At 36.7% G+C, this 24621-nt stretch overlaps 3 protein-coding genes across 3 annotated transcripts; 2 read left to right on the forward strand and 1 right to left on the reverse strand.

Moving 5' to 3' along the window:
- The first annotated feature begins 157 nt into the window (after positions 1–157).
- Positions 158–8172, forward strand: LOC144197944 (coiled-coil domain-containing protein 40-like). The gene is made up of 19 exons (XM_077718690.1): positions 158–294; positions 539–663; positions 949–1036; positions 1605–1714; positions 1854–1937; positions 2094–2313; positions 2503–2660; positions 2751–2873; positions 3097–3218; positions 3421–3664; positions 3756–3938; positions 4799–5044; positions 5557–5770; positions 5873–6042; positions 6108–6199; positions 6301–6415; positions 6542–6730; positions 6959–7117; positions 7832–8172. The coding sequence occupies exons 2-19, from the start codon at positions 544–546 to the stop codon at positions 8075–8077; spliced, it is 2883 nt and encodes a 960-aa protein (XP_077574816.1). The 5' UTR covers positions 158–294; positions 539–543; the 3' UTR covers positions 8078–8172.
- Positions 8173–8955: 783 nt separating this feature from the next.
- On the reverse strand, positions 8956–10837 carry LOC144197945 (RIB43A-like with coiled-coils protein 2). The gene is made up of 2 exons (XM_077718693.1): positions 10643–10837; positions 8956–10173 (listed from the first exon to the last, which is right to left on the reverse strand). Exon 2 carries the CDS (start codon positions 10076–10078, stop codon positions 9074–9076), a length of 1005 nt encoding a protein of 334 aa, XP_077574819.1. The 5' UTR covers positions 10079–10173; positions 10643–10837; the 3' UTR covers positions 8956–9073.
- A 2511-nt stretch (positions 10838–13348) lies between these two features.
- On the forward strand, positions 13349–21569 carry LOC144198670 (multidrug and toxin extrusion protein 1-like). The gene is made up of 16 exons (XM_077719799.1): positions 13349–13617; positions 14996–15097; positions 15822–15890; positions 16015–16163; positions 16309–16351; positions 16560–16604; positions 16712–16809; positions 17037–17134; positions 17924–18105; positions 19038–19146; positions 19674–19749; positions 19835–19904; positions 19991–20123; positions 20195–20289; positions 20366–20432; positions 20904–21569. The coding sequence occupies exons 1-16, from the start codon at positions 13465–13467 to the stop codon at positions 21128–21130; spliced, it is 1716 nt and encodes a 571-aa protein (XP_077575925.1). The 5' UTR covers positions 13349–13464; the 3' UTR covers positions 21131–21569.
- Positions 21570–24621: the final 3052 nt, after the last annotated feature.

The following is a 24621-nucleotide window of genomic DNA, read 5'->3' on the forward strand; positions in this document are numbered from 1 at the left end:
TCAGCACTTAATAAAAGGTTAACAATTTTGCTTGTCAAGCCTTGTTCCAGAAATGGATATTGTAGGATATAAACTACCATAATGTGGCGGCTTTTTGCTTAATGTACAACTCCCGATTTGATTTCAATATCCAAGTTTTGCCTTTATTTGATATGTCGCTCCTGCCAATACGGCCGCTCCATAGGCAGGTGGGTTAACACGGAAATTCAGCGGAAGTTTGGCGTTGCTAGGCAACCAGCTGTATCCGCACATTGAGATGCAATTGAAGGACTTCTGGTGAACTAACACGTGCAGGTAAGTCGTCAAATCAATTTTAAATCCACATCTCAATATGTAAAAGATCGGTATACATTTCCCCGTCAGGTGGTTGCTACTGGTTTTAATTTGATCAAATTTAGAGGTTTGAATTGCTATGTCAAAACTGCTCATGCTATCGGAACCACCCTCCCGATTTGAATTTGCACACGGGGTCTAAATAATCAATCGTTGCGTGTTAACCAAACAAATTAATGCTGTGGTTTTATTGCTGTTTGTGCAGTTTCGATGGAGGGCGCAGGAGAGAAAGCAGTCACGGGGAGTGAAGCCGTTGGGGAGCAACCTGAGCTGGGGAATGAAAATGAACCGGAAGCCAATGAAGTTGAAGCAGATCCAGCTCACCAACAGGTAGGTATACATACACGTGTGTTAAAGCACATTCTGGCAATCATTTTGTTCGGCCAGATTAAGTAAATCATAAGTGCGGACTTTCTTTTTTAGGATCAAATTCAGATGAACAATATAGATGCATAATATTATTCCTGTTTTTCTTCTCTTTATATAAAGGATTGCAATTTCTTATCCATTTTTTTTGCTTTTAGTTTTAAAAAACAACCCGAGTTTGAAACTCTTGTGTTAAAGTGTCAAGAGAGAGAATGTCTGAAGATCATTTATTGAATTTTAATAATTTAGATGGGATCAAAACCTGTGGATGAGGGCCTACAGTCTCAGGCTGGTAACTCTGGTGCTAATGGAGATCCTGCTGAAACAACAAATGCTGGTCTGTTTATACAACTTTCATTTTTTGTTATTTGTCATTTTTCAATATTACATTTGCTTGGGGGCCCGAGTGGTTTGCACGGCGACCTCACAGCTCTCCGGTCCTGGGTTCAAATCCAGGTCGGTCCACCTTTGTGGAGTTTGCATGTTCTCCCTGGGCTCGCGTGGGTTTTCTCTGGGTACTCCAGTTTCCTTTCACATTGCAAAAATGTGCATGGTCGGCGGATTGGACACTTTAAATTGCCCCGAGGCATGAGTGTGAGCGTGAATGGTTTTCTGTCTCCTCGTGCCCTGCAATTGGCTGGCCACCGATTCGGGGCGTCACCCGCCTCTGTCCCGGAGTAGCTGGGATGGGCTCCAGCACCCCCGCGACCCTAGAGAGGATAAAGCAGTTCTGAACATGAATGAATGAATGAATAACATTTGCTTAATTCCAGTATGTTACCTACTTAGAATACTGTATGCTGCAAGTACAACTGAGATCTGTCCAAATAATCACTGCAGTATTTTAAATAATACAATACAATATCGGCAATGTTTGCAATTATTTCTTTGTTTGCTTGTTTTAGAGATGGCCAATATTTTGCCAGTTGGATCACAAGACCACTCCTCAGAAGACACCGAGGAAGAACCGCTGTCTGAGGATGAGGAGGAATTCCTTGTTCTTGACCCTGAACATGTTTGTAGCTTTTTTTTTAATATATAGACAAATACTGTTAAGTTCTAATATGGCAGAAAAAAATGGGGAATACTACTGAACTGAGATTGATTTCCATTTAGATTTCTTTTTGCATTTTTCATGTTGGATCTGTTGACAGCCCCTTGTTGCAAAGCAGCAAGCTGCACTGAAGAATCAGCTCATTAAGGAGCTGGATAGACTCACACTGGATCTAACGGAAGAGGTTGGCATATATTGTATTCTGTACGCAAAGACAAAAGTAAATCTGCTGAGCCTTAAGCAGATATTGTATAGTTCACCTGCATATCCAGTTAATAATGTCCTGAACCCATGAGATCTTTACAGTCTGCTGTAAGTGTGTTTTCTGCTACCTGTCCAGGTGGGACTTGAGAAGGCTGAGGCAAGCAAAACAGAGGAGATGTACGTGCAGTTATACAGGGAACAAGAAAGAGTGAAAAGACTCCAGCTACGACAAGATGCCCAAGAAGAGACCAAGGTGTTGGCAGAAGTCCAACATCGTGAGATGCGAGATAAGCTTGAGGCAATAAAGATTTGCCATTCCAACAATATCAGCCAGCACGACAAGACCAAAACCAATAGTAAGATGCTATGATTTGTCTTCCCAATCACTTCTCCCAAATGTGACAGAATGACAGAAAGCAGTTGATGGATAAAAGAGTACACATGGAAAAGAAACCCTGGAGAACTTTGTACTCTGCATTCACCACAGCATTAATGATCAAATCCTCTTTAAAATAAGTTTAAAACATGTATTTTCCTATCCATAGTATCCAACCTACAAACTGAGCTAGACAAATTGAGCTCACAACTCATCTTTACACAACAAGTCAGTGAAGATCTTCATTTTAATGCAAAAGCCATGAAGGATTTTACACGCCAAACAGCAGCTAAGAACTCTCAAGTTGAAGAAGAGAAACTCAAGCAGGTTAAAAGACAATGCAAAATATGTTCCTCCACTATCAGTATTGATTATTTATTTGAGTTTTTTTTTTACTTTAACTACTAAACCAAACAGGATTTATATGTTGACCGCCTCACGAAAACTTTGGAGAAACTCACTCAACAGAGGGATATGTATGATGCCCAGACCAAGGCCCAGGCAGCAACAACAGCGGCAACCAAAGAGGTTCTTTCTGAGGTATACAATTCATTAAGATACCTACAACTGTAAACTGATTGTAAAATACTGACTCAGTAGGACACATACTGTACAAATGTGTTGATGCTTCACAAATGCTTTGCTGAAGATTTAGATTGACCATGAACAGTTTAACTGCTGAAATTAATCTTTTATACTGTCAAAATTTGGTGATGCTTTTTGTTTTATTGATCGATTTATGTATGTGTATGTTTATATTTAGGCAGAAGTACAAATGGCCACTCTAGAGATATCCCAGAAACAGCTGTTACAGCAGTGGAACAAAAGTCTAGTCGATTTGAGAAGACGTGATGAAGACTTCCGTGCAATTCAAGAGGCTAATCGGTGCGAAGTTTGGAAATATATTCTTCTGCAATTCACTGTGAAGGACAGTGATAAAATACAACTTTCTTTCATAGCTAAATGTAACAATCCAATCCAATCCAATCCAATTGAAGAAAAAAATAATGAAAAACACAGAACTATTAACATAACAGAAAAATGTACCTGTACATCAATTTCTCATTTGACTACATGTTTTCCACAGGTTGTCTGAACACCAATTGATTGTGCTGGACAAACAGATTGAAAGCTTCAAGAAATCAATCTCTCAGCTACAAGAAGAAAGTGAGACGGTAACCATGCTGTACAACTTTGCTCAGATGGACTGCGATGTCACCAAAAATAGGATCAGTCAGAAGGAGACCCTGCATGAAAATGTGCAGGCCCAATACATCACCTATGTCCGTGCTCTTGAGCAGACAGAGCAGACCCTCGCAGAACTCACTAAGGTTGACAATAGATTTCTGATGAGGCAGCTACTGTGTGACTTGGTAGACCAAAAAATAATAAACACCCGTTTTTTTCCTTCTATTTCTTTAGGAGTGCAATACTTGCCAGGTTGAAGTGAATGATCAAAGACAAAAGCTGGAAAAAAACAAAGACAGGCATCTAGAGTTGGAAAACTGTGTCATGACCCAAATGTTGCAGAAGCTCATCGACAACAAGGCTGCTCAGTACTATCAGCGACTTATCAACGAAAAATTAACCCTCAAGAAGGAGAAGGTACACTTTCAAAAAGTCTTGATGGTATAAGTGCTATGGAATATACGCATTGCAATTCACATGATTAGTTCCTACATAAATGCCATTTCTAGAATAGTCCAAGCGGTTAAGGAGGATATGGAAGCCAAATTGAAGAGAAACTCAGGAGCTTTAGAAGATTGAAATTTATTTTGCTTTATAAATAAGGCAGAAAGACAATCACTGAATTTGGCTTTAAAGAATACCGTATTTTGCTGCCACAAATTTCATTTGATTTCTTACTTAAAATCTGTCAGTGGGTTGAAAAACATTCATTCATCTTCCATACTACCCAGCCGCGAAAGGTCCTGGGTTCAAATCCAGGTTGGGCAACCTGTGTGGAGTTTGCATGCTCTCCCTGGACTTGCGTGGATTTTCTCCGGGTACTGAATGGATGTACTATTTTTGACCACTAAGCGTCGCTTTTGTTCTTAGGCTACACTGGTATGATCTCACTCTTTAGTAACCACCAAGTGTAGATACTACTACATAGGGCATTTTAGAATTTTATTTATTTATTTATATTATTTTCTCTCCCCAAAATTGTGTTTTATTCTCTTAATTATATATTCTGGTACTGTATTGCTATAATTATGTAATTCACATTTCAAACAATATTGTAAGTGGTCAGTAAAATTACATTTATTGCACACATTAACATTAAAACACTATTAAATAAAGATTTTAAAATCATGTCTTTAATATGCAGTGTATGAGACTGTTATTATATATCAATCCTATAAATCATTCAGGCTCCCTTACTACTGTACAGAAGAAAAAAAATTTAGTTCACATTTAAGATGCAGAAAAACATGACATGAAAATTCTTTCTCTCCTTTTAGGTCTATCAGTTGTGGCTTTTGGAGAGTGAGGAAATGGCGGCTACAGTGGAAAGCAGAGTGATCAGTGAGAAACTGGCACACTTGGCCCGATCTCAGCAGGAACTTGAAGATGAAATTGCAAAGTACAACAATCTGATTGCATCCACTCAAGATGAAAGTTCTTCCATGGATGTACTTATCACACAGAAAGAGATTGCTATTGCAAACTACAACCAAAAAATTGATCTTATTGCAGCTCGCACTGGGGTAAGGATTCACATTAAGTATTTTTATTTGTATATATACATGTTTCTTTCTAAATTAATGTTTACCTTTTTTCAATTATGGAAAAAAATTAAATTTTTGTAAATATTCTTCACTATTAACAGACCTTTAAATCATTCTCAATTCAATCCTTTCCTTAGGAATGCAATTACTGAAAGTTCAACGAGAGTGATATATACAATTTACCACTGATTTCAAATACAAATTGCCAATATTGATATTTTTTTAACTAAAGCACAAAATTAAACGACACAAGTGTAGGCTGGTTCAACACTGAATTGCCACTCGGTATGAGGGTGAGCATTAGTGGTTGTCCCTGCCCTGAAATTGGCTAGCTACCAATTCAGGGATAGACTCTAGCACTCCCTAGGATCCTTATAAGGATAAGTGGTACAGAAAATGAATGAATGAATGTTGTTCAATTGAATAGAAGACTAAATATATATACTTTTGATTAGGATTTCAATTTAAAATGTGCTCTGCTTGTTTCCCAGCATGAAGATCTTGGCCCCCTGCAAATCAAATTAAAGGCAATCAAGACTGAAACTGAGGAAATAACTGAAAAAATCAAGAATGATCAGCAACTGTGGTTAAAGAATCAGGAAACACTTGTAGGACTGGCTTTTGAAATTCAGGAACACAATGAAGACTACAACAAACTTCAGGCAAAGTACACAGCAATCTGTCAAAAGAAGGTTCATCTGGAGCGTATGTGACATATTGTATGATAAATATTCTACCAAATCAAATTAAATTGGAAAATTCGTAACTATATTGGTTGAGGGGTAATATTCCCTTTTATCCCACCAGGCCAACTAGAAGTTATGCACGGTGAGAAGAATGATTTGGAGAAGAGCAAGAAGACACTTCAAAGAGACCTAACGAAGCTCAACACTCTTCTGAGCAAGAATACTCAGTTGCAAGATGCTCTGGAGCAGGACAATGCTGTCATAGAGGCAGACTTCCTTCACAAACTTAAGGCAAGCCCTTTCATGAACCGTCAAATTAGTACTTTTCAATGTTAATGCGTCATTATACTCTTTAGGAGGCTGAGCGGGATTCTATAGAGATGGAGATGAAACTGGAGAAGACCCAGTGCGAAAAGGAAAAACTTCTCAACAATTTATTGGAGGCTGAGTTAGTTGTTAGATATAAACTTGCCTATTTCCTTAATTTCCTTAACTAATATCTCTGTCTGTTTAGCCACCAATTAAACTTAAATGTATGTTATTTGACAGGCGACAGATCATGCTGTGGGAAAAGAAGACACACCTTATGAAAGAAACTCTTTCAGTTGTGGAAGAGGGTCAAGAAGATATTCAAATGATGAAGGATGACATTCATCGTATGGAGGTTCATGCATTGGTTCTTCTATCAATCTATAAATTGGGATTTTAATTGTTGGGGTTTTTTCTGTTTCTATGTGGATGTGTGTTCTTTTTTTTAAATTTTTGCTTTGTATTTTATGTTCCCTAACAGCGGCAACTCAATCAGCTGATGAAGCAGCAAGAGCAACTCGTTAGAGAGAGTGTTGCACTTGTGGAAAAGAGAGGAAACATGATCGAGCGCCAGAATGCCCTGGCCCGTAGCAATAGGAAGCGTGTTACGAAGGGCGAGCTGAAGCTCATGAATGATGGCTTGCGCCGCAAATTAAGGGAAACACAAAAGGTTTTTTTTCAATTTCTTCTCTTCTTTTTCAAATGTGGGTTCATTTTCCACTCATTGATTATGTGAATATAATTGACAGGCTGCCACATGAGTTTGTAGTCTTTGTTTAACCTGTTGTCAACAGAGAATGGCTCCAGTACCCTAGAAAACTGGATAAGTGGTGTTGGAAATGAATGTCTGGAGCTATACATTACTCATTTTTAACTGCCAGGCATATTGTGATTTTAGATGATAAAAGAGTGGGACCAAGAGATAAATGAACTGCAGGAGAGCCAGGTGAAACTGAGCAACACCATTGCACATGAGAAACAGCAGCTGGTGGACTTGTCAGCCACCAGTGATGTCCTTGACACCGATATAGCAAACATGCAGGATGTCAAAGCCATGGTATTGCTCCTACTACTGTTTTCACTATTGAGGGTTTAAAAATTGATTCAAAGTAGTAAACAAATTCTGTATCTTAACTCTCAAATATGTGAGTCTTTGTCTATTATGTTTCAAGAGGCTGCTTTTCATGTCGACCAATTCAGATCCATATTGACAGTTTTGCATGAAATAAGATTTTTTTTCTTAAATATTTTTATGTAGGACAGCGGCTTCAAATGTGCGGCTGAAGTATATATATATATATATATATATATATATATATATATATATATATATATATATATATATATATATATATATATATATATATATATATATATATATATATATATATATATATATATATATATATATATATATATATATATATATATATATATATATATATATATATATATATATATATATATATATATATATATATATATATATATATATATATATATATATATATATATATATATATATATATATATATATATATATATATATATATATATATATATATATATATATATATATACTATGAAAGTTTAATAGTAATATAAAATAACAATTAATAATATAAAATGTTTTTAAGCTCAATTCTGGAACATTGCATTACTTTATTTTTTGTTATCTTCATTACAACATTAACATTGATTGAGCTATTTGGCTACATTCAAACTAGTGAAATCATCCCATTCACACCTCGCTTTTCTACCTCTTTTCCAGGATCAAGCTCATCTTTTAGAATTTCAGAGCAAGGCTAAGAAACTTCAAGAGGTAGTTGATGGAAAGTACCGCCCCTCATCCTCATCTAGTCAATCAGTGGACGCTGCTACCCAGGCCCTAATGGAAAGGGTGCGTGCCTTCAGCACTGTTATCCACAGTGTGTGTGAGGAGTTCCCCGGTCACAGATCAACCCTGAGTGTTTTGATACATTCATTAGAAGCAGGCAAACATTGTCTCCTGGAGTAAAAAGCAACATGTAAGTGGAATACAATGAAATATTTATTTCCTTTTATGTAGATTTTCTCTAAACAAAATAAATGCTGTTGATCTGATAATGCCAAGTTTTGTTCACGAACATTTTCCCATTCATTCTCTACATTCATCTGAAATTAATGTTTTTGGATGGGTTTGAAATTCCTTCTTTTTCCATACGCCACACTTCCCCATGCACGTCTTCATGTAGTTTGCTTTTTGAACTTGGGGTAAACCTCCCACAAAGTTGGCGTAATAAGTTCAACTCTGACTAGATGTGTGCTTCAAACCTTTGTACGATTTATTGAAAACACTTTCTGCCAAATATGGAGGGAAATACATCTATTCTGAGAGGGTGTTCTTTGGGAAATTCACTATTATGTACATTTAAAAGCAATTTATACTTCGGATTTGAATAGGTTTCTTGAACTTAAGTGCATAATCTTGATCAATTCATACTTCATTCTGTCATTATAGGTGAAACATTTAAATTTGAGGGCTTTCATTGAAGGCAATACTTTCAAAAACTAGCATTTGGGTCCCTACAGGAGTAATCATATTTCACTTTTTTCCCATTTGTTCATTTTCCATATTTCTTATCCTCGGAGTTGTGGGGAGTGCTGGAGCCTATCCCAGCCAACTATGGACACCAGGCGGGGGACACCATATATTGTTTGCCAGCCAAACTTTTTTTTTCACAATTGGGTACATCAATTTGTGAATGAATTGTGATGAGAAATAATGAATTTGGCATATATGTATTTTTCAGGCTGACTGTTGTGAAATACATTAGAAACCTGTGGCATTTATCACTTCAGAATAAACAAGAAGGTAGGAAATTATTGATTGTGGGTAAAAAAGACTGGACGACATACAGATATGATAGTTTAGTTTCATTTGATACATTTGAAACTTTTTTGATCAGATTACATTGTAAGGGAATTGCTTAATCCACATAGTCTGAATAACTCCTCTAATTTCGGGGTAGTTTCAACGGCTGCAAGTGTTGAACTTGGCAAAGAAGCTTTCATCAATACGTCCTCTTTTAATATCAGGTCTGTTGCGTTTTTCGTATTCAGCGGTAATGCCATTATCGTAGTCCAGTTCTTGGCGCAACTCCTTCTTCTGTCGTTCCTGCTGCCTCTGTATAATTGTCGCAGTACGGGCCGCGTTGGCGCACCACCGAGCGTATTGTTGCTTATCTTTGAGTCCCTCTATTTCTGTCATCGTCTTCTCTTGAACTTGAAGATTCCAGAACTTGTGCATTTGTTGGTAGCTCTCGGGACGTGGCCTTCTATCGTAGCTGTGGAGAATTCCAGGTACGCCAGCCTGACTAGGGCGAATCTCCCTGGGGTCTTCTTTGACTTCCCGTTCATGACGTTCCTTCTCTACAGCCATGGCCTGATTGAACTCATTCATTTCCACAGCATTTTGTTTTCTTTTCTCCATCTCAATGTGTTCCAGTTGCATTGCTACGTTGTCGATATGCACTCTGAATTTGTCATGGTTCATCTTTTCCATCCGTTGTTGTTCTTTCTTTTCGGCTAGTTCCGTCTGTTGCTGGAGTAGCCATTCTCTGAGCTGTTCTTTTTGCCTTTGCGTTCGGTTTTCACTTCCCGGGTCCTCACCTGCCATTCCAGGGGGCATCATGTTCTCAAGTGGTTCTTCAGAGTCATCTCGGTTCAATCGCTCCTGAATGACACGCTGATATTGTTCCTTGAAACTGCTCTTTTCCTGTGCACGTTTCTCCTTTTCTTCTTTGACATGAAGAAGGTATGCTTGCCTGCTATTATATAAAAATGTGGCCTCAAAAGAGCTCTGCTCCAGTTTTTCGGCATCATTTATTTTTTTGTGGTCATCAAGCTGCTTCTCCAGGCCTTGTTTGTCGACCCCAATGGTTCGGAGTTTATCATTAAAGATCCTCTCTTTTCTTTCTTGCTCGTTAATGCGACGTCTTTCTATACTTGCCTTTTCGAAGCTAGAGCCAGACCACATTTTGACTGATATATGTAGATTATGTCTTGAAGAGACAAGCCTGTTTTATTAAAACTAACCAAGAGAAGACCAGTAGATTTCTGTAACTGTAGGCTCTGAAACAGACACAGAAAACATACCAAGATTTCACATAACATGAATTTGTATTAGTATTTGAAAGAGCTTTCATTTTGTTGCATAGATTTGAAAAAAAAACACTTAAATATCAGACAGGGATAGCCCAAGTAAACATGAAATGCATTTTTATACATTATATGCTGTATAATACCACTTGTTATTCCCATTCATTAACAAAACTGCAGTATTTCTCTCTGCAATATTGTAAAAAAGTGTTAAGTATAATAATAGTAATGGTTATAGTACAGTGATGTATTTGACTCACACCCACATCAACTGAAATGCCACTTATTAAATTCACAAATACAATCTAAAAGGCTATTAAATTGTTTAAAAGCATTTTAGATTGCATTGACTCCCTCATATGTTTGTCTCATCATAAGAAACATGTCGGTCATACCTTCAAATCACTGAAAAAAAAAATGCCGCTGATATTTGATTATTTACCTTGACACGTATGTGGTTATAACTAAGATTCCTCAACCTCAAAAGCCCTTGCTTACAGTTTCATATTCAATAATCTTTTTTTAACTTGACCACCAAATTAAGAAGTCTCTATCATAGTGATGACATTAATCTTCCACACAATATTCTACTGTGTTCTATCTATCAGAGAGTATCAACCTAGCAGAACTCTAACATCAGAAATGATTACCAATAATGATCACAAAGCTTTTCAAAGTATTACATCACGAAATGTAATATTCCTGACACAGAACAAAGGATGACATCATGCTATCAATAACAATTGAAAATGACAACTTTGGGAAAAGTTAATAACTAAAACCAAAACATAAATGTCATCTGTTGAGCTAAAAGTTATATCTAAATACTACATTCAACATGTTTGCATGGTTTACCAGAAATATAAACATATATAAATAATCAAATAAAATATGTACCTGTGAAAGTGTTATGCATGTCGGTTGTTTGCTGTGTTTTGTTTCTAACTGGTTCTCCAACTATCCTTTTCTGAACTGCTTAGTATCCTCGCAAGGGTTGCAGGGGGTGCTGGAGCCTAGCCCAGATAACTATGGGCACCAAACAGGGGACACTCTGAATCGGTGGCCAGCCAATCGCAGGGCACGAGGAGACAAACGACCATTCACGCTCAAACTCATACCAAGGAGCAATTTAGAGTGTTCAACGAGCCTACCCTGCATGTTTCGAGGGTGTGGAAGGAAACCGGAGCACTCGCAGATCCGCACAAGCCTGTGTGAGAACATGTAAACTCCACACTGAGGACCCACCTGGGATCGAACCTCTGACCTCAGAACTGTGAGGCTGAGTTGTGTTCAACAGTATTCGATAATATTTGGATAACTTCTCCAAAGAACAGTGGGTAAATATTCCCAAGTGCCAGCGCCCCAGTGGTCTGAATCCAAACAACCGTGCCTTAGGGTCAACATAGGGTAAGTTCTAAAATGTTTTTACCCCTTGTTGCATTTAATCACAATTTCAAAACATAATTTTAGGAACACTTTGTCTATCTTTTTCTGTTATTTACAGTTGTTTGATTTTCATAAACAAAAAAAATTAAAAATGTGACTTTTCTCCCTACATCCATTAAGGACTCTAAACTTGCGGTAACACGACACACAATCCCTTCCGAGTAATAACTTCAGGTAACATGAAAAGACGTTGGGTGGTGATCTGCCTACTACTGGCCAACTGAAGGTAAATAAGAGACAGTGAGAGGTAAGTGATCCGCTCGGAGGGTGATGTGACGTATCCATCACGGCAGAATGCCTACGAGTCTGAAATTATCACTTATTTGGGTCTTTTGCGGGGAAAATGCACCTTATGGAGAAGCACTACCAATTTCGGCATAAACAGCTGGGTATGATGACAATTAGGCTTTTTTGTCGAGTCAATGATGATGACAAAGCCTATGTCCAATTACAACTAATTACACTCTAAATTGCCCCAGGTATGAGTGTGAATGTAAATGGATGTCCGTCTCCTTGTTCAGCTGCGATTGGCTGACCACTGATTCAGGGTTTTCCCCCTGGCTGGTGGCCATAGTTAGGTCAAATAGGCTCTAGCACCCCCTGTGACTCTTGTGAGGATAAGTGGTTCAAAAAATTAATGTGTGAATGTAGGTATTTCATTCTATATTTGATGGTAATTTGTACACGTTTCTGCTATAAAGCTTGGATACCCCAATTTCTCAATAGTTTTTTTTTAAGTACAACTTTATTCTATATTCTTATAGATTGTGTCGTCTTCATGATTCTTTGAACATTTCAGTATAAAGAACAATTTGGCTGTGCCGTCAGCTTTTGTACTTGGTACAAGTTGGTTTACAATTATTGTAAATCAATTACATGTTTTGGTTACTCTCAGTAAATAAACACGTGCAGAGAGACAGCTTCTAACTGGAGGAGTGAAAGTATGCTTTTTTTTGTTGGCAACAACACATTCTCATTTTGATCCAGATTTTGACTCATGTAACAAATACCAGATCATTCTTTTTCTACAGCATTTGCCTTCTGTGACTTGTGCTTGCAATGTTCTGCAGAAAGTTTTATATTAACCAAAATAAGATCGTCACTATATACATAAAAGTCAGTGATCCTTAACAGACAGCCCTTTGACTCGAAATATTGAAATAAAATCTTTATTATGTATTTATATTATTCATTTAATGTCAACCTTTTGATGACAAACTGCTTCACAACTGTCATCTTCACTTTACCTCCATGATAAAGAAACGCAAAGCCATGCCAGTATGTGGAAAGTACATATACAGACGTCACACTGGTTAAACAGAGTGAGGTTGGTGTACTGAATTGTCCATAAGTAAACAAATCCGTCTCCCTTATTCAAGGTCATCTAATTGCTTGATATACTTTCAATTTGATGGTTTAGTCTATTTGGTTTTCCCACCAGAAGTATTGAAGTATACTGTACTGAAACCTACATTATGAGCAAAAAAAAACATCCTTTTTAAATGCTCATTTGGTGTGAGAAAAATGACCTGTTAATAATCAGCTGTGAAGAAGGCAGAAGAGTTACTATCCTTGAACAGATGCTTCAGACTATGCGTTCCATCCACGTGCCTCAAACACCAGATCAGACAGCGGGGGGGGACAAGGGGGAGGAAGAGGGAGGGAATATTGCCACTTTGTTTCAAGTTAAGTTTGATTTAAAAACTGACTTTGCCCTCTTCTGCTGAGTCTTCCAATGACTTCAGTGGAAACGGGTCGTTCAAAGACCACAGAAGAGTTTTTAAGTTAATAAAAGTGCTCCCTGGACTCTATATCACCATGGATGTCAAAATGAAGAAATACTCTGTGACTGTTTATCCAGATACAGATGAAATGTCTTGTTGTGAATCTTTTTCCAGACGCATTCGAAACTGCATCTCGGCCGACACTCGCACTGAGCTGATTCAACTTCTTAAACTTGCTGGACCAGTGGTAAGTCAGTCCAAAAACACAAATACATCACCTGCTGCTTTTTTGTGTGTAACCCTTGATGCTCAGCTATTAGGCTGGATTGTTTTTTTTTTTCTTCATGTGTTCTCTTTAAAATTATACGGTGTATTTAAATATTCATCTAGTATACAGTCATCAGATATTATTTCTCTTTTATTGCATATTACATTTGGACACTGTGTCATATTTTAAAATAATCAGTTTGCTTTATTTTTCTCGATTGTCGATCAAAACAAGAAAATGGAGACAAATATTAAATGATATTATTTGTTTTAAAATTACTGGTGGAAAAATTTAAATTTTATTTTCATATTTACGTAACTCCATGAGTCACATAAACAGTATGTTTGATTTTAGAACTAAATTGATTGATAGTTGCCATTCATTCATTCATTTTCTCAACTGCTTATATTCACTTGGGTCGCGGGGGGTGCTGGAGCCTATCTTAGCATTTTTTTCCTTTTTGTCACGGCCTCTTTTTGTGCTGCAGTAATACCGAGTTGTTAATATTTCCCTTCTATGAAATGCTGTTCATCACAAGGAGTGTTACCCTGGAAGACAAGATGGTCTTAGTTTGAATCTTGGTTTGTGAAATTCTGAATAAATGCTGTTGATGTCATTGCTCAGTTGTACAAACAAATTTTAGTGATTTTTCGAAAGTAGATATAAATATAAATAGTATTGTGCATAATAGTGCAGAAACTAATATATAGATTGAAGAAAAATAGGTAGCGTTGAGGTATATATACTGCACAGTTGAGGGTGGAATTTGCATGGCAGTACTATATTTGCATTTTCTCTCTGTACCTGTATGGGTTTTCTACCCATACAAAAAGAATGCCTGGTTGAATGAAAGCTCTAAATTTTCAGAAGGTGTGAATCAGTGTGCGAATGGTTGTTTATCACTTGGATCATGGGTGGGCAAACTGTTCCTCGAGGATCACTGTGGGTGCAGGTTTTTGTATCTCCCTCCAATTGGCTGGCAACTACAAGTCGTTCAAATATATAATAATGAGAATATTCTCAAAGAGCTTCTGTAGGACCCAAGAACCACTGCACCATCACCAAGGCAAAAAATACAAATATTTTTTTATCCTAATGGATGAAGTCACTATTGTTTGGGCTTATATTTGAAAAACATCATTTAATTGGTTGTATAAAAGAGTTTTTATTTGCCTTCCCACACGTGGTTTCCCAGCTAAAACTGCCACCATTCCTTCCCCGAAGCCATTTGTTGATCCCCAGACTTTGGAAAGTTCTCATCTAATGCTATCTGCTGTGTGTTTTATGATATCATCATGCCTTTGAATAAAAACAAGATGAAACAAGTGAAAGTTTTGTGTTTGTTTTTTTGCTCCAGATTATTTCCCAGATGATGATCTTCATGATCAGTATTGTCAGCATGGTGTTCTGTGGTCATCTGGGGAAAACAGAACTTGCAGCCGTATCATTATCAATTGCTGTAAGTACATTTTATCCGACGACTGCAGGTTATGTCCACAAAAGGCACAGTTTGACTGTTTTCAACTAAGTTGTGAATTTCGTAGAATAATACTCATCTTGAAGTAAATTTTTGTGCTCATTATCTAAAAGTAAGGGACTTAACTGCCCAACCAAATTAGATATAAGACAGTCTAGAAGGCAAAACCCAACTTACTACTTTAGAGTATATGCATACTAAAAAAATCTAGAATATGACATTAAATTTAGCTCATTTCCAACTCATAAATTGTTAACATTTCATTAAAAATGCTCTGTCTATCAATACTTTCATGGCTTTGACACCATATTCCTACTTTTTAGAGCATTACACATGTGAATTTTCCAGGAATGGAAGCAACAGTTACACCTGAAATTTAAAAAAAACATGTACCATATTCTTTGATCATAAAGCACACATCAATGAATGAAACTATTTTCATATATTATGGTCAGTTTGGGCAAAAATAAAACATTTTAAGTGGAATTTATAGCTAAAAAATGCATTTTTCTTTGACCTGGGTAATTGGGACAGATGGTGCAATCAATGGGGAAAATGTAAACCGATATCTGAAAATATGATGAGCACACGAGGGAGAAGTGGACTGAAAAGTATATATTTTATGGTCATCCTTACCCAAAATTGAACTGGGATGACAGAGCATCTCTGTGGTTATATTTCATTGACATATTCTCTTTAACTGTAGGTGGTTAACGTGACTGGTCTATCTATTGGAACTGGGTTGTCATCAACATGTGATACTCTCATATCTCAGGTAGGGAGTCTAATTTTAAAAAAGTGCCAAATGATACTTTCATTTTATCAAGCAACCAACCATAATGGTTTGTATTCTTTTCGTCTTTTTTGATTTTTTTTATTCTCATCTGTCTTTTGTTTAGACCTATGGGAGCGGAAATCTGAAGCGTGTTGGGGTGATCCTTCAGAGGGCTGTTCTGATTCTACTATTGGCTTGTTTTCCTTGCTGGGCTGTTCTCATCTGTACAGAACCACTTTTAATTGTAGCCAAACAGGGCTTCGAGGTTGCCAGGTAATTCATCAAAAAGAAAGAATTGGACTTCCCAGGTATAATATAAAGAAAAAAAGAAAGTAAAAGAACGGTTATGTAGATATTAAGATATTAATGTTTTCATGTTTTAAACCCTAATTTCACATCTATTTTGTGCACTGTGTAGTTTGTCTCAACGTTATGTGAAGTTTGCCATGCCTGCTTTGCCAGTGAGTTCATTTTGTTTTAGAGTGCATGGTATACAAACATTGATATCACAATGATTGAATACATTGCCTTAAGACTCCTAATAATGACAAGACACATGTCGTCAATATGAATGAATGCATATTCTAGATGTTATTAGGTGTAGAACACAGCGTGATTACATACAATATGGTCTGATTTTATGTGTAACATTATAACTTCTCCCTTCAGGCGGCATTTATGTACCAGCTGCTCGGGAGATACCTACAGAACCAGGTACTCGGTAGCAACACAATATTATTGATATGAAAGTTGATCATGTGTATAAATAGCAAGTATATGAATACCTGTGTTGATGTATTTTGTTGGTTTTTTTTTTGCAGGGAATTATTTGGCCTCAAGTCATAACTGGTGCAATTGGAAACATTTTAAATGCTGTTACCAATTATGTCTTTCTTCATGTTCTGCATTTAGGAGTGGCGTAAGTTTTGCTGGATTATTTTTTTTTATTTATTGGGAATTTCATATTGGAAAACAAAGTCTAAACTTTTTCAATACAGTGAAAGAAAACCATTATTCTGCCAAAGAAAGCTATTTCTGATTTTAGATCATTTGTTAAGTGTGATGTAGAAAAAAAAGTATTTAGCAAATGTTTAAAAGAAGTTTTTTTCTGCTGTGTTTTAATTATTCATTTTGTCTTTGTTTAAGTGGATCTGCTGCAGCTAATTCAATCTCACAATATGTGTTGGCTGTGGTTTTATTTGTTTATATTGTCTGGAAGGGGTTACACAAGGCCACGTGGGGAGGTCAGTTGCTCTCTCACTCACTTTAAAGGTTATGATGAATGAATGATTAGTTTTTTCTTTGTTACACATTTTCCACTCTCAATTCATTTCAAGTCACAACGTGTATGTGGTGACGATCCAATGTGTAATGTTTTAACAAAAACGTTGGCACTCTGTAACTCAATAATGTGGAAAAGTGACGCACATATTAGTATAATTTCCCTTGATAGTGTTTACTATGGATTATTTATTATATACATAAAGAGGTTACCTTCTGGATTTATTCATTAAAATACATTTGAGTACTCACCTTAACGTCAACTTGTTTTCACGTGGGCCGGACCATTTTAGATATAATATTTAGATCTTTTTTTTAAATAAATGTATTAAAAGAACTAGATTAAAAGCCCCGAATATTCCTTTTTTTATAGATCTAAAACAATGTTTATTTTAGCCTTTTTTATATATTTTTTTTAGATTTTACAAAATGATTTTTGAACTAAAAACAGCAAAAATGTATTACAAAAATTACAATTATTGATTTCAAAGGTGGAAAATCAGGAAATTTAATATACATCTATACTTTGATTCTTATAACAGAAAGTCGGCACTCATGATTTACTTTCCCGGGCCACACGAATTGATGCAGCCGGCCAGGTTTGGCCCCCGGGCCTCCACTTTGACGCCCATGAACTAATTGGAGGTCCTTTATAGATCCCATATAGATTTCATAACATAAGAAATGTCTTGTAAAGATGATGTGTCGATGTTTTTTGAAAATTGGTTCACTGACTGATTTTTGGTCCACAGGCTGGTCACGTGAATGTTTACAAGATTGGGGACCCTTCATCAAGTTGGCCATTCCCAGCATGCTCATGCTTTGTCTGGAATGGTGGCTCTTTGAAGTGGGAGGATTCATTGCTGGTATAATTAGTGAAACAGAATTGGGAGCTCAGTCCATTGCCTATCAGCTGACTGTTGTAGCTTACATGGTACGTAATGTTATAAAAAGAAAAAGTGAAGGGGTTGGGGGGTTCGTGATGTATGTGTGGGAGGTTTTTCCTATTTTTTATTTGCCTAATGGTATCAATAGTTTAGTGACGTTTCCGACAGAGTTGACTTAGTTGGCACAGACCAAATTAACTTCAGCTGCCATTGTGTTACCAAAAGTTAATGGGTCATCATTATATAGTTAAGGTTCTTTAACTTTAACAGCATGGAAATTAGATATAGGGAGGATTTATGTACATTTGAGATGACTTCCGACCATCGTCAGCCATTTCTATCCCAGATTTTAGGGGGCCAAACGAAAAAAGCATAGTCACTTGTACATAACATAACATTCCTGTCAAAAGGATGTACGTACTTTGATTCCAACCAATTTTCAACTTGGTTTAACATAAATGCCAGAAATGCAGTAATTATTCTGCAAAAGTCTATTCTTATCAGTTCACCAAAATCCAGATAGCTCAAGTAATCCTGGGATCGAAGGGTAAAGTATTCGATTACATATTATGGCTGCCCACCATCAAATCGCCCTTGGGCAAGGCACTGAAACCTAATTTGCCCCCAGCGGGGTTTGGCAGTGCTTTGCACGGTAGCATCACCATTAATATGTGAATGGGTATGTAAACGGATGCTAGTGTAAAGCGCTTTGGGAATGGTAAAAACTTCCAGATTAATGCGCTGTATAAGTATTCCCTGTTTTTTATGTGGTTTCTATGGGGTGAACCATATTTTACTGACAATCCACATAATTTAGAGGTATGATTTGTTGATTATTTCAAGTGCATTTATCGTTTTTGATCACTCACATGGTTAAAAAAACTGCTTAACATTCAACATTTTGACAACTCCTTGATATAATTAATGTCACGTCATTCTGAATGAGCCCTAAGTGATTATATACATTTTCCCTTTGCAGTTCCCAATGGGAATTGCTTCTGCTGCTAGTGTTCGAGTTGGGAATTCTCTTGGTGCAGGAAACACTGAGGCAGCCAAGCTGTCTAGCAAAATTGCCATCATATGTGCATGTAAGAACCCCTTTTTTCTGGTTGGCCCTTGCAAATTTTAAATCATAACTGTTAGCTTCCATTTGTTAAACTATAAGGATAGTCAATAGATTAAAAAAAACACACTGCTAATTTCTGCATGTAGTTTTGTGTTCCATAATGGGAATAAATCACTGTTTGAAAGTAACCAGCCAAAGCAACCTTTATTCAGATCTAACTACTCTGATTACTATTAGGCTTCTCGCTATGTAATGCTTAGAAGCGTCTGATATGAAAAATAAAAAATACATTGTTACTAGAATAAAATACTAGAATAAAATTCACCCAGTGGATTGCAGTGACACACTCACTGTCAGTGTTAATTTTAACAAGGATAAAATCTTTTGCGGAAATGTTTACTTGGAATTTGAGACATTTTATGGTGGGGGTAGAGAGTTGTGGAAGGCGTGTAATTCTTCCTGGTGTTGGAGGGCACAACAGAAAATTTAAATGAGAAGCAGTACATTAACATGATGTATTAATATTTCTGTTTATCTCTTTCATTTCAGTCATAGTGGCCTTTATAATTGGAACTTGCATCACCCTTGCCAAGAGGGTAATTGGCTACATTTTTACTTCCGAACAGTGAGTTTTGCCTATGCATGATATACCTTTGAATTTGAAATAACCCATTTTTTGAACATCAACGCATATTCCGTTTTTTTATCAGAGACATTTTGCAAAGAGCCTCTGAGGTCTTGATTGTTTTCGTCTTCTTGCATATATCAGACGCTGTTGCGGTGAGAAAAAAAAATTACGTCAATTATGTCACATTTTGGACAACTTTAACAAATATATTTGTAAAAACCTGTAAAAATGACTACAGGGAGTGAGTGGAGGTGTTATCCGAGGAGTTGGAAAACAAAAAGTTGGTGCTTTATGTAACCTGGTGGGACACTACTTCATTGGTTTCCCCATTGGCGTGGCCTTAACATTTGCGGCAAAAATGGGTATTTTAGGTAAGAAGCAACCATTACCGTGGAATTCAGGGTTCGGTCGTCAAAAATGTTCATGGTGTTTCTTTTAACAGGACTCTGGACAGGACTTACACTATGTGTGTTCATTCAAGCTAGTTTCTTCCTTGTATATTTGTACAAGCTTGATTGGAAAAAGGCTGCAGAACAGGTGCGTTACTGAAAACACAAATGTGACGTTTAATTCAATGATGTCCATTTTGTCGTACTTGAATGTCTCTGTTTAGGCTCAAATTAGATCTGGGGTCCAAGTCAACGTTCAAGACACAATCAAGATGGAAGACTGTAAATCAGGCAAGTACACATGCAAAAACTAATAGTGAAAATTCTAATTATAATTATCTTATTATGGTATACCATTGCTCACATTTATCTTGGACATTTTGCCTCGCAGAAATACTATTTTTTCTTTAATCATAACTTTAATACTACAATATTACGCAGACAAACACACACAATTTTAATATATATTGTTTTATTTCTCTCAATTTTTACCAACAAATATGATGCATGGTAATCAGTAAGGAAACAGTTAGGCTAACAAATACCTTACCAAATGTATTTTGCTAATGAATTTAAAATAAGTAAACTAATTCAAATTAAAAACTTAAATTCATTCATTAGATTGCAACTGCATGTGTATGCTTGACATTCACTGTAACAATACAGTGTACTATAGTGTTACCATAGTGCTCACGACACTGCATTTTTTTCATAAGGCAATTGTAACTGTTATTAACTAAAGTTATGTTCTGAACGATTTAGACTCAAACAGCACACAAGTCACAGTTTCTTCCACTATACCAAAGAATGAGAGCACTATGGAGGACCAAAAGGTTCCAAGCCAGGATGAGAATGCAGCCACCATAGTTGGAGATGTTCTTACAGTTACACAGCTGATTGTGCGGCGTGGCTTGATATTGCTTCTCTTTATAGTCATCTTAATAGCAGGAATTTTTGCCAGCCACTTCTTTGTCAAAATGTTAAAGTGAATCTTTGGTTGTTTTGTAACTGAGAGTGAAAGTAAAGACTTCAGGAGCCAGTAGGATTTCCTAATTAGCCTCTTGTAAAATAAATAGCTGGTTTTAGGTATTCAGTAAAATCATTATGATTAGACTGCTATCGTATATAACTCAACATTCATGTGCACTGTAAATTTGGATGTTCAAAACAGTTAAATGTATTTAGTAATGTAAACAGAAAAGTTTTACTAAATATTCTACTAACTTAACTACTCTACATTGACGTTGTTTTACTTGTTCTTACTATTTTATAAACTTTAACTTAGTTGAATTCAATTATATGTTTATATTAAGTGAAAATATCTTGAAAGCATAACTTTAGCACAGATTAATGTATTTAAGTAATAAATGAATTTATTCAATATAAAAATGTTTTATTGCTTATCCAATAAAGCACCTGTGTCTGACACTCTGAAATTGAGAGAGAGAGAGAGAGAGAGAGAGAGAGAGAGAGAGAGAGAGAGAGAGAGAGAGAGAGAGAGAGAGAGAGAGAGAGAGAGAGAGAGAGAGAGAGAGAGAGAGAGAGAGAGAGAGAGAGAGAGAGAGAGGGAGAGGGAGGGAGAGAGAGAGAGAGAGAGAGAGAGAGAGAGAGAGAGAGAGAGAGAGAGAGAGAGAGAAAAAAACAATGTCCCCAAAAAGTAAACAGAGAAAATCAATATGAGACAAGATTGTACCCTAGCAATGTTTTTAACCCAATTAAACTGCACCGCCTGTTTCAGCACCATGGAAAGCACCTGTCATTTACATGCATTGTGTAGTCTATGAAAATACAATCAAAGTAATTGCAAAAATCCCCACGTAAGCTATTTTTTGTTAATGATGATAAGAGAGCCAATGTGTCTTTTGACTAAACTAACTGACTAACTAACTAACAAAAGAGCAATCTTGTAAAAAAAATGGTGAGATTGTAACAAATTACTGCAACAAATGAGATAGATGATGGTGAGAATTTTTTTGCCTATCAAGAAATACTGCAAGTTAACAAAATCTGCATCAGGAATGTTCAAGTGTATGATTACACATGAAGATTATTTTCTGGTTAAATCTTTAGTCAAGAAATATAAACAATAGGGACGAAGTGAACACAGATTGAATGTAAAGTTAAGTGCAAGTTGTTGTCGTAGTCTAGTAGAAAAACAATGCTGTATTTTCCAAAGAGAACCCCCCTAACCCTATCAAATTAATATGACTTGAGTGTTTGTTGTGCAACCACTAGAAGGCACAATTGCATGGTATACAGCAATATACCATAAACACATCATCTGTCTTTGCCTGCCTAAAGTTGTTGACTAAATAACAACTTGTATGATGATAGATAGCTCCATTGAATTTGGAGTTTCACCTCTGTTAATATTGCCTCTGCTTAAATATAATATAATATAATAATTTCATGGGCTCTCATGCCTGATCGTGTGTGCACGTTTCCATAATACAATTTTTCATGGCCATGTGTGTACTGCATTACTTTACGTGAAGATCTTCATGCCTGCACTGCTGGTGAGTTCACATGTCTCAGTTTTCATCACATTATAGAATTTACTTCCGTAGCAAAACATTATGATTTCGGAGTAATTGGAAACACCCTGAATGCAATAATCATTGATTAGATGAATCCATTGTAGTGCATTTTTTTAGTTTCTAGTTTGTGTAGAAAACTTTCTCAACACTATCTGGTGAAGTAGTCTTCACACCACTACACCACATATGACAGCCTTTCCACAAAAAGATCACAGAAAATTACCACCAACAGAATGCATTTACCACATCTACAACATTCTTTTTACAGTTATTTCATTGTACAGATGTACCACATGATTATTGTTGCTCCCGGAAGACCAAGTTGAAAGCTTATTCTCATCTCACCTTATTTTCTGAAGCACTTAATTTTCACTAAGGTCGCAGAGGGCGCCTGAGCCTATCCCAGCTGACTTCAGGCCAGAGGCAGGTGGCACCCTGAATTGGTGACCAGCCAATCGCAGGGCACAAGGAGACAAACAACCATTCACACTCATACCTAGGGGTAATCTAGACTTTCAAATCAGCCTACCATGCATATCTTTGGAATGTAGGAGGAAACCGGAGTATCCAGAAAAAACCCACAAAGGCCCAGGGAGAACATGCAAACTCCACACAGGTGGACCAACCTGGATTTGAACCTATGTCCCCCACCATTAGGCCAACGCGCTTACCACTCATCCACAGGGCCGCCAAAAGCTTATTTATTGCTGTTAATTTTTTTCTTGCTTTTACACTCCAAATCGAAAATTATGTGGAAAATGCTCCATTTTTGCAAGTTCCTGAAAGAATAAGATCTGGTACTTGATGATATTTGCCTCCCTATGATCCAAGTTATTTGGGTCAATTGGTCACCTTATTGACCAGCTCTGTCGTAATCGAATTGGAGACTTGGCCACAGTTGTGGAGTATTACGGCACTTGTTATTGACTGTGACTACTGGCCCGTGCTGGTGTATTATGTAACAAGTGTGCTGCCTTTATTAAAATAGACATGAGGGGGGTATGACCAATGCTTAAAAGAGAAGTCAGAAGGCAGCGATGTTAAGTGGACTTGTGTTCTTTGCGCTTTTTGTTGCAGCATGTTAATATAGCCAGTGGAATAAGCATTATTTTCATGAGGGTATTACAATAATATACTGTTCTATTCTGTACTGTGTTGTGGTCCTTCCACCACTAGGGAGTTCAGCCTATTTCGAATTCAAACTTGTACAGTTCTCTCCAAAAGGGAAAAGTCAAATCAAGTTGAAAAGTTCTAAAGCACTTTGAGATGGATGCAGCTGTAATAATGCTACAAATATAGTACATACAACATTGAAAAAAATTTTTTTACATTTTTTTTGACGATTTGAGTTCAATGGATGTGTCATATGATCCTTGAAAAGTGTCTCATTAACGCATTTCTAAACCTGACTTTGGTGGTTAAAGAAAAACCTGGCATATAACAGAACCTGAATGTTAGTAGTAGTTTTCTTACAATAGGTGTTTCAAGGAACACATTTAGCCATGATAAAACAAACCACATAATTAAAAGGTGTTAACAATGCCAGTCGCACCCTGGCCATTCTGAAAATAATAATAGTTGCTGTGACCTTATGCAAGCTATTTAATTGCGCAACAAGCCAAATGCAATAAGTATGGACACATGGACCGCATATGAGACCCAGAGTAAAGGTTAAGGAATACATTTCAAGGGATACATGGCAGAAGTTCTTCAATTTAAGGACACAAAAGCACGACCTCTAAAATGAGAAAATGTGTCCTGCACCGACAAGGTCATTTCCACACAAAAATGTAAGCATCAGCGCAGAGGGTGAAAGGAAAACAGTCTAAAGCCTTAACTTGTATATTTCTTAGTAGTATTGTCCTAAGTAGAGTTTAAACAATGCCAGTGGACGAGAGATTGGCTTGTCAGCCTCACAGCTCTGGGGTTGAGAATTCGATCCC

This window comes from Stigmatopora nigra, chromosome 6 (genome assembly GCF_051989575.1).
Source record: "Stigmatopora nigra isolate UIUO_SnigA chromosome 6, RoL_Snig_1.1, whole genome shotgun sequence".
In the NCBI taxonomy this organism is placed as follows: Eukaryota; Metazoa; Chordata; class Actinopteri; order Syngnathiformes; family Syngnathidae; genus Stigmatopora; species Stigmatopora nigra.

What these genes read in the sequence shown, in the direction of transcription:
- LOC144197944 (XM_077718690.1), top strand. Translation starts at nt 544, where the DNA reads ATGGAGGGCGCAGGAGAGAAAGCAGTCACGGGGAGTGAAGCCGTTGGG. An exon ending in AAAGAAGGTTCATCTGGAGC is followed by an intron (nt 5,771 to 5,872) that starts GTATGTGACATA and finishes TTATCCCACCAG; the next exon opens with GCCAACTAGAAGTTATGCAC. An exon ending in ATGACATTCATCGTATGGAG is followed by an intron (nt 6,416 to 6,541) that starts GTTCATGCATTG and finishes GTTCCCTAACAG; the next exon opens with CGGCAACTCAATCAGCTGAT.
- LOC144197945 (XM_077718693.1), bottom strand. Translation starts at nt 10,078, where the DNA reads ATGTGGTCTGGCTCTAGCTTCGAAAAGGCAAGTATAGAAAGACGTCGC.
- LOC144198670 (XM_077719799.1), top strand. Translation starts at nt 13,465, where the DNA reads ATGGATGTCAAAATGAAGAAATACTCTGTGACTGTTTATCCAGATACA. An exon ending in CAGGGCTTCGAGGTTGCCAG is followed by an intron (nt 16,164 to 16,308) that starts GTAATTCATCAA and finishes TGCACTGTGTAG; the next exon opens with TTTGTCTCAACGTTATGTGA. An exon ending in GGCAAAAATGGGTATTTTAG is followed by an intron (nt 20,124 to 20,194) that starts GTAAGAAGCAAC and finishes TTCTTTTAACAG; the next exon opens with GACTCTGGACAGGACTTACA.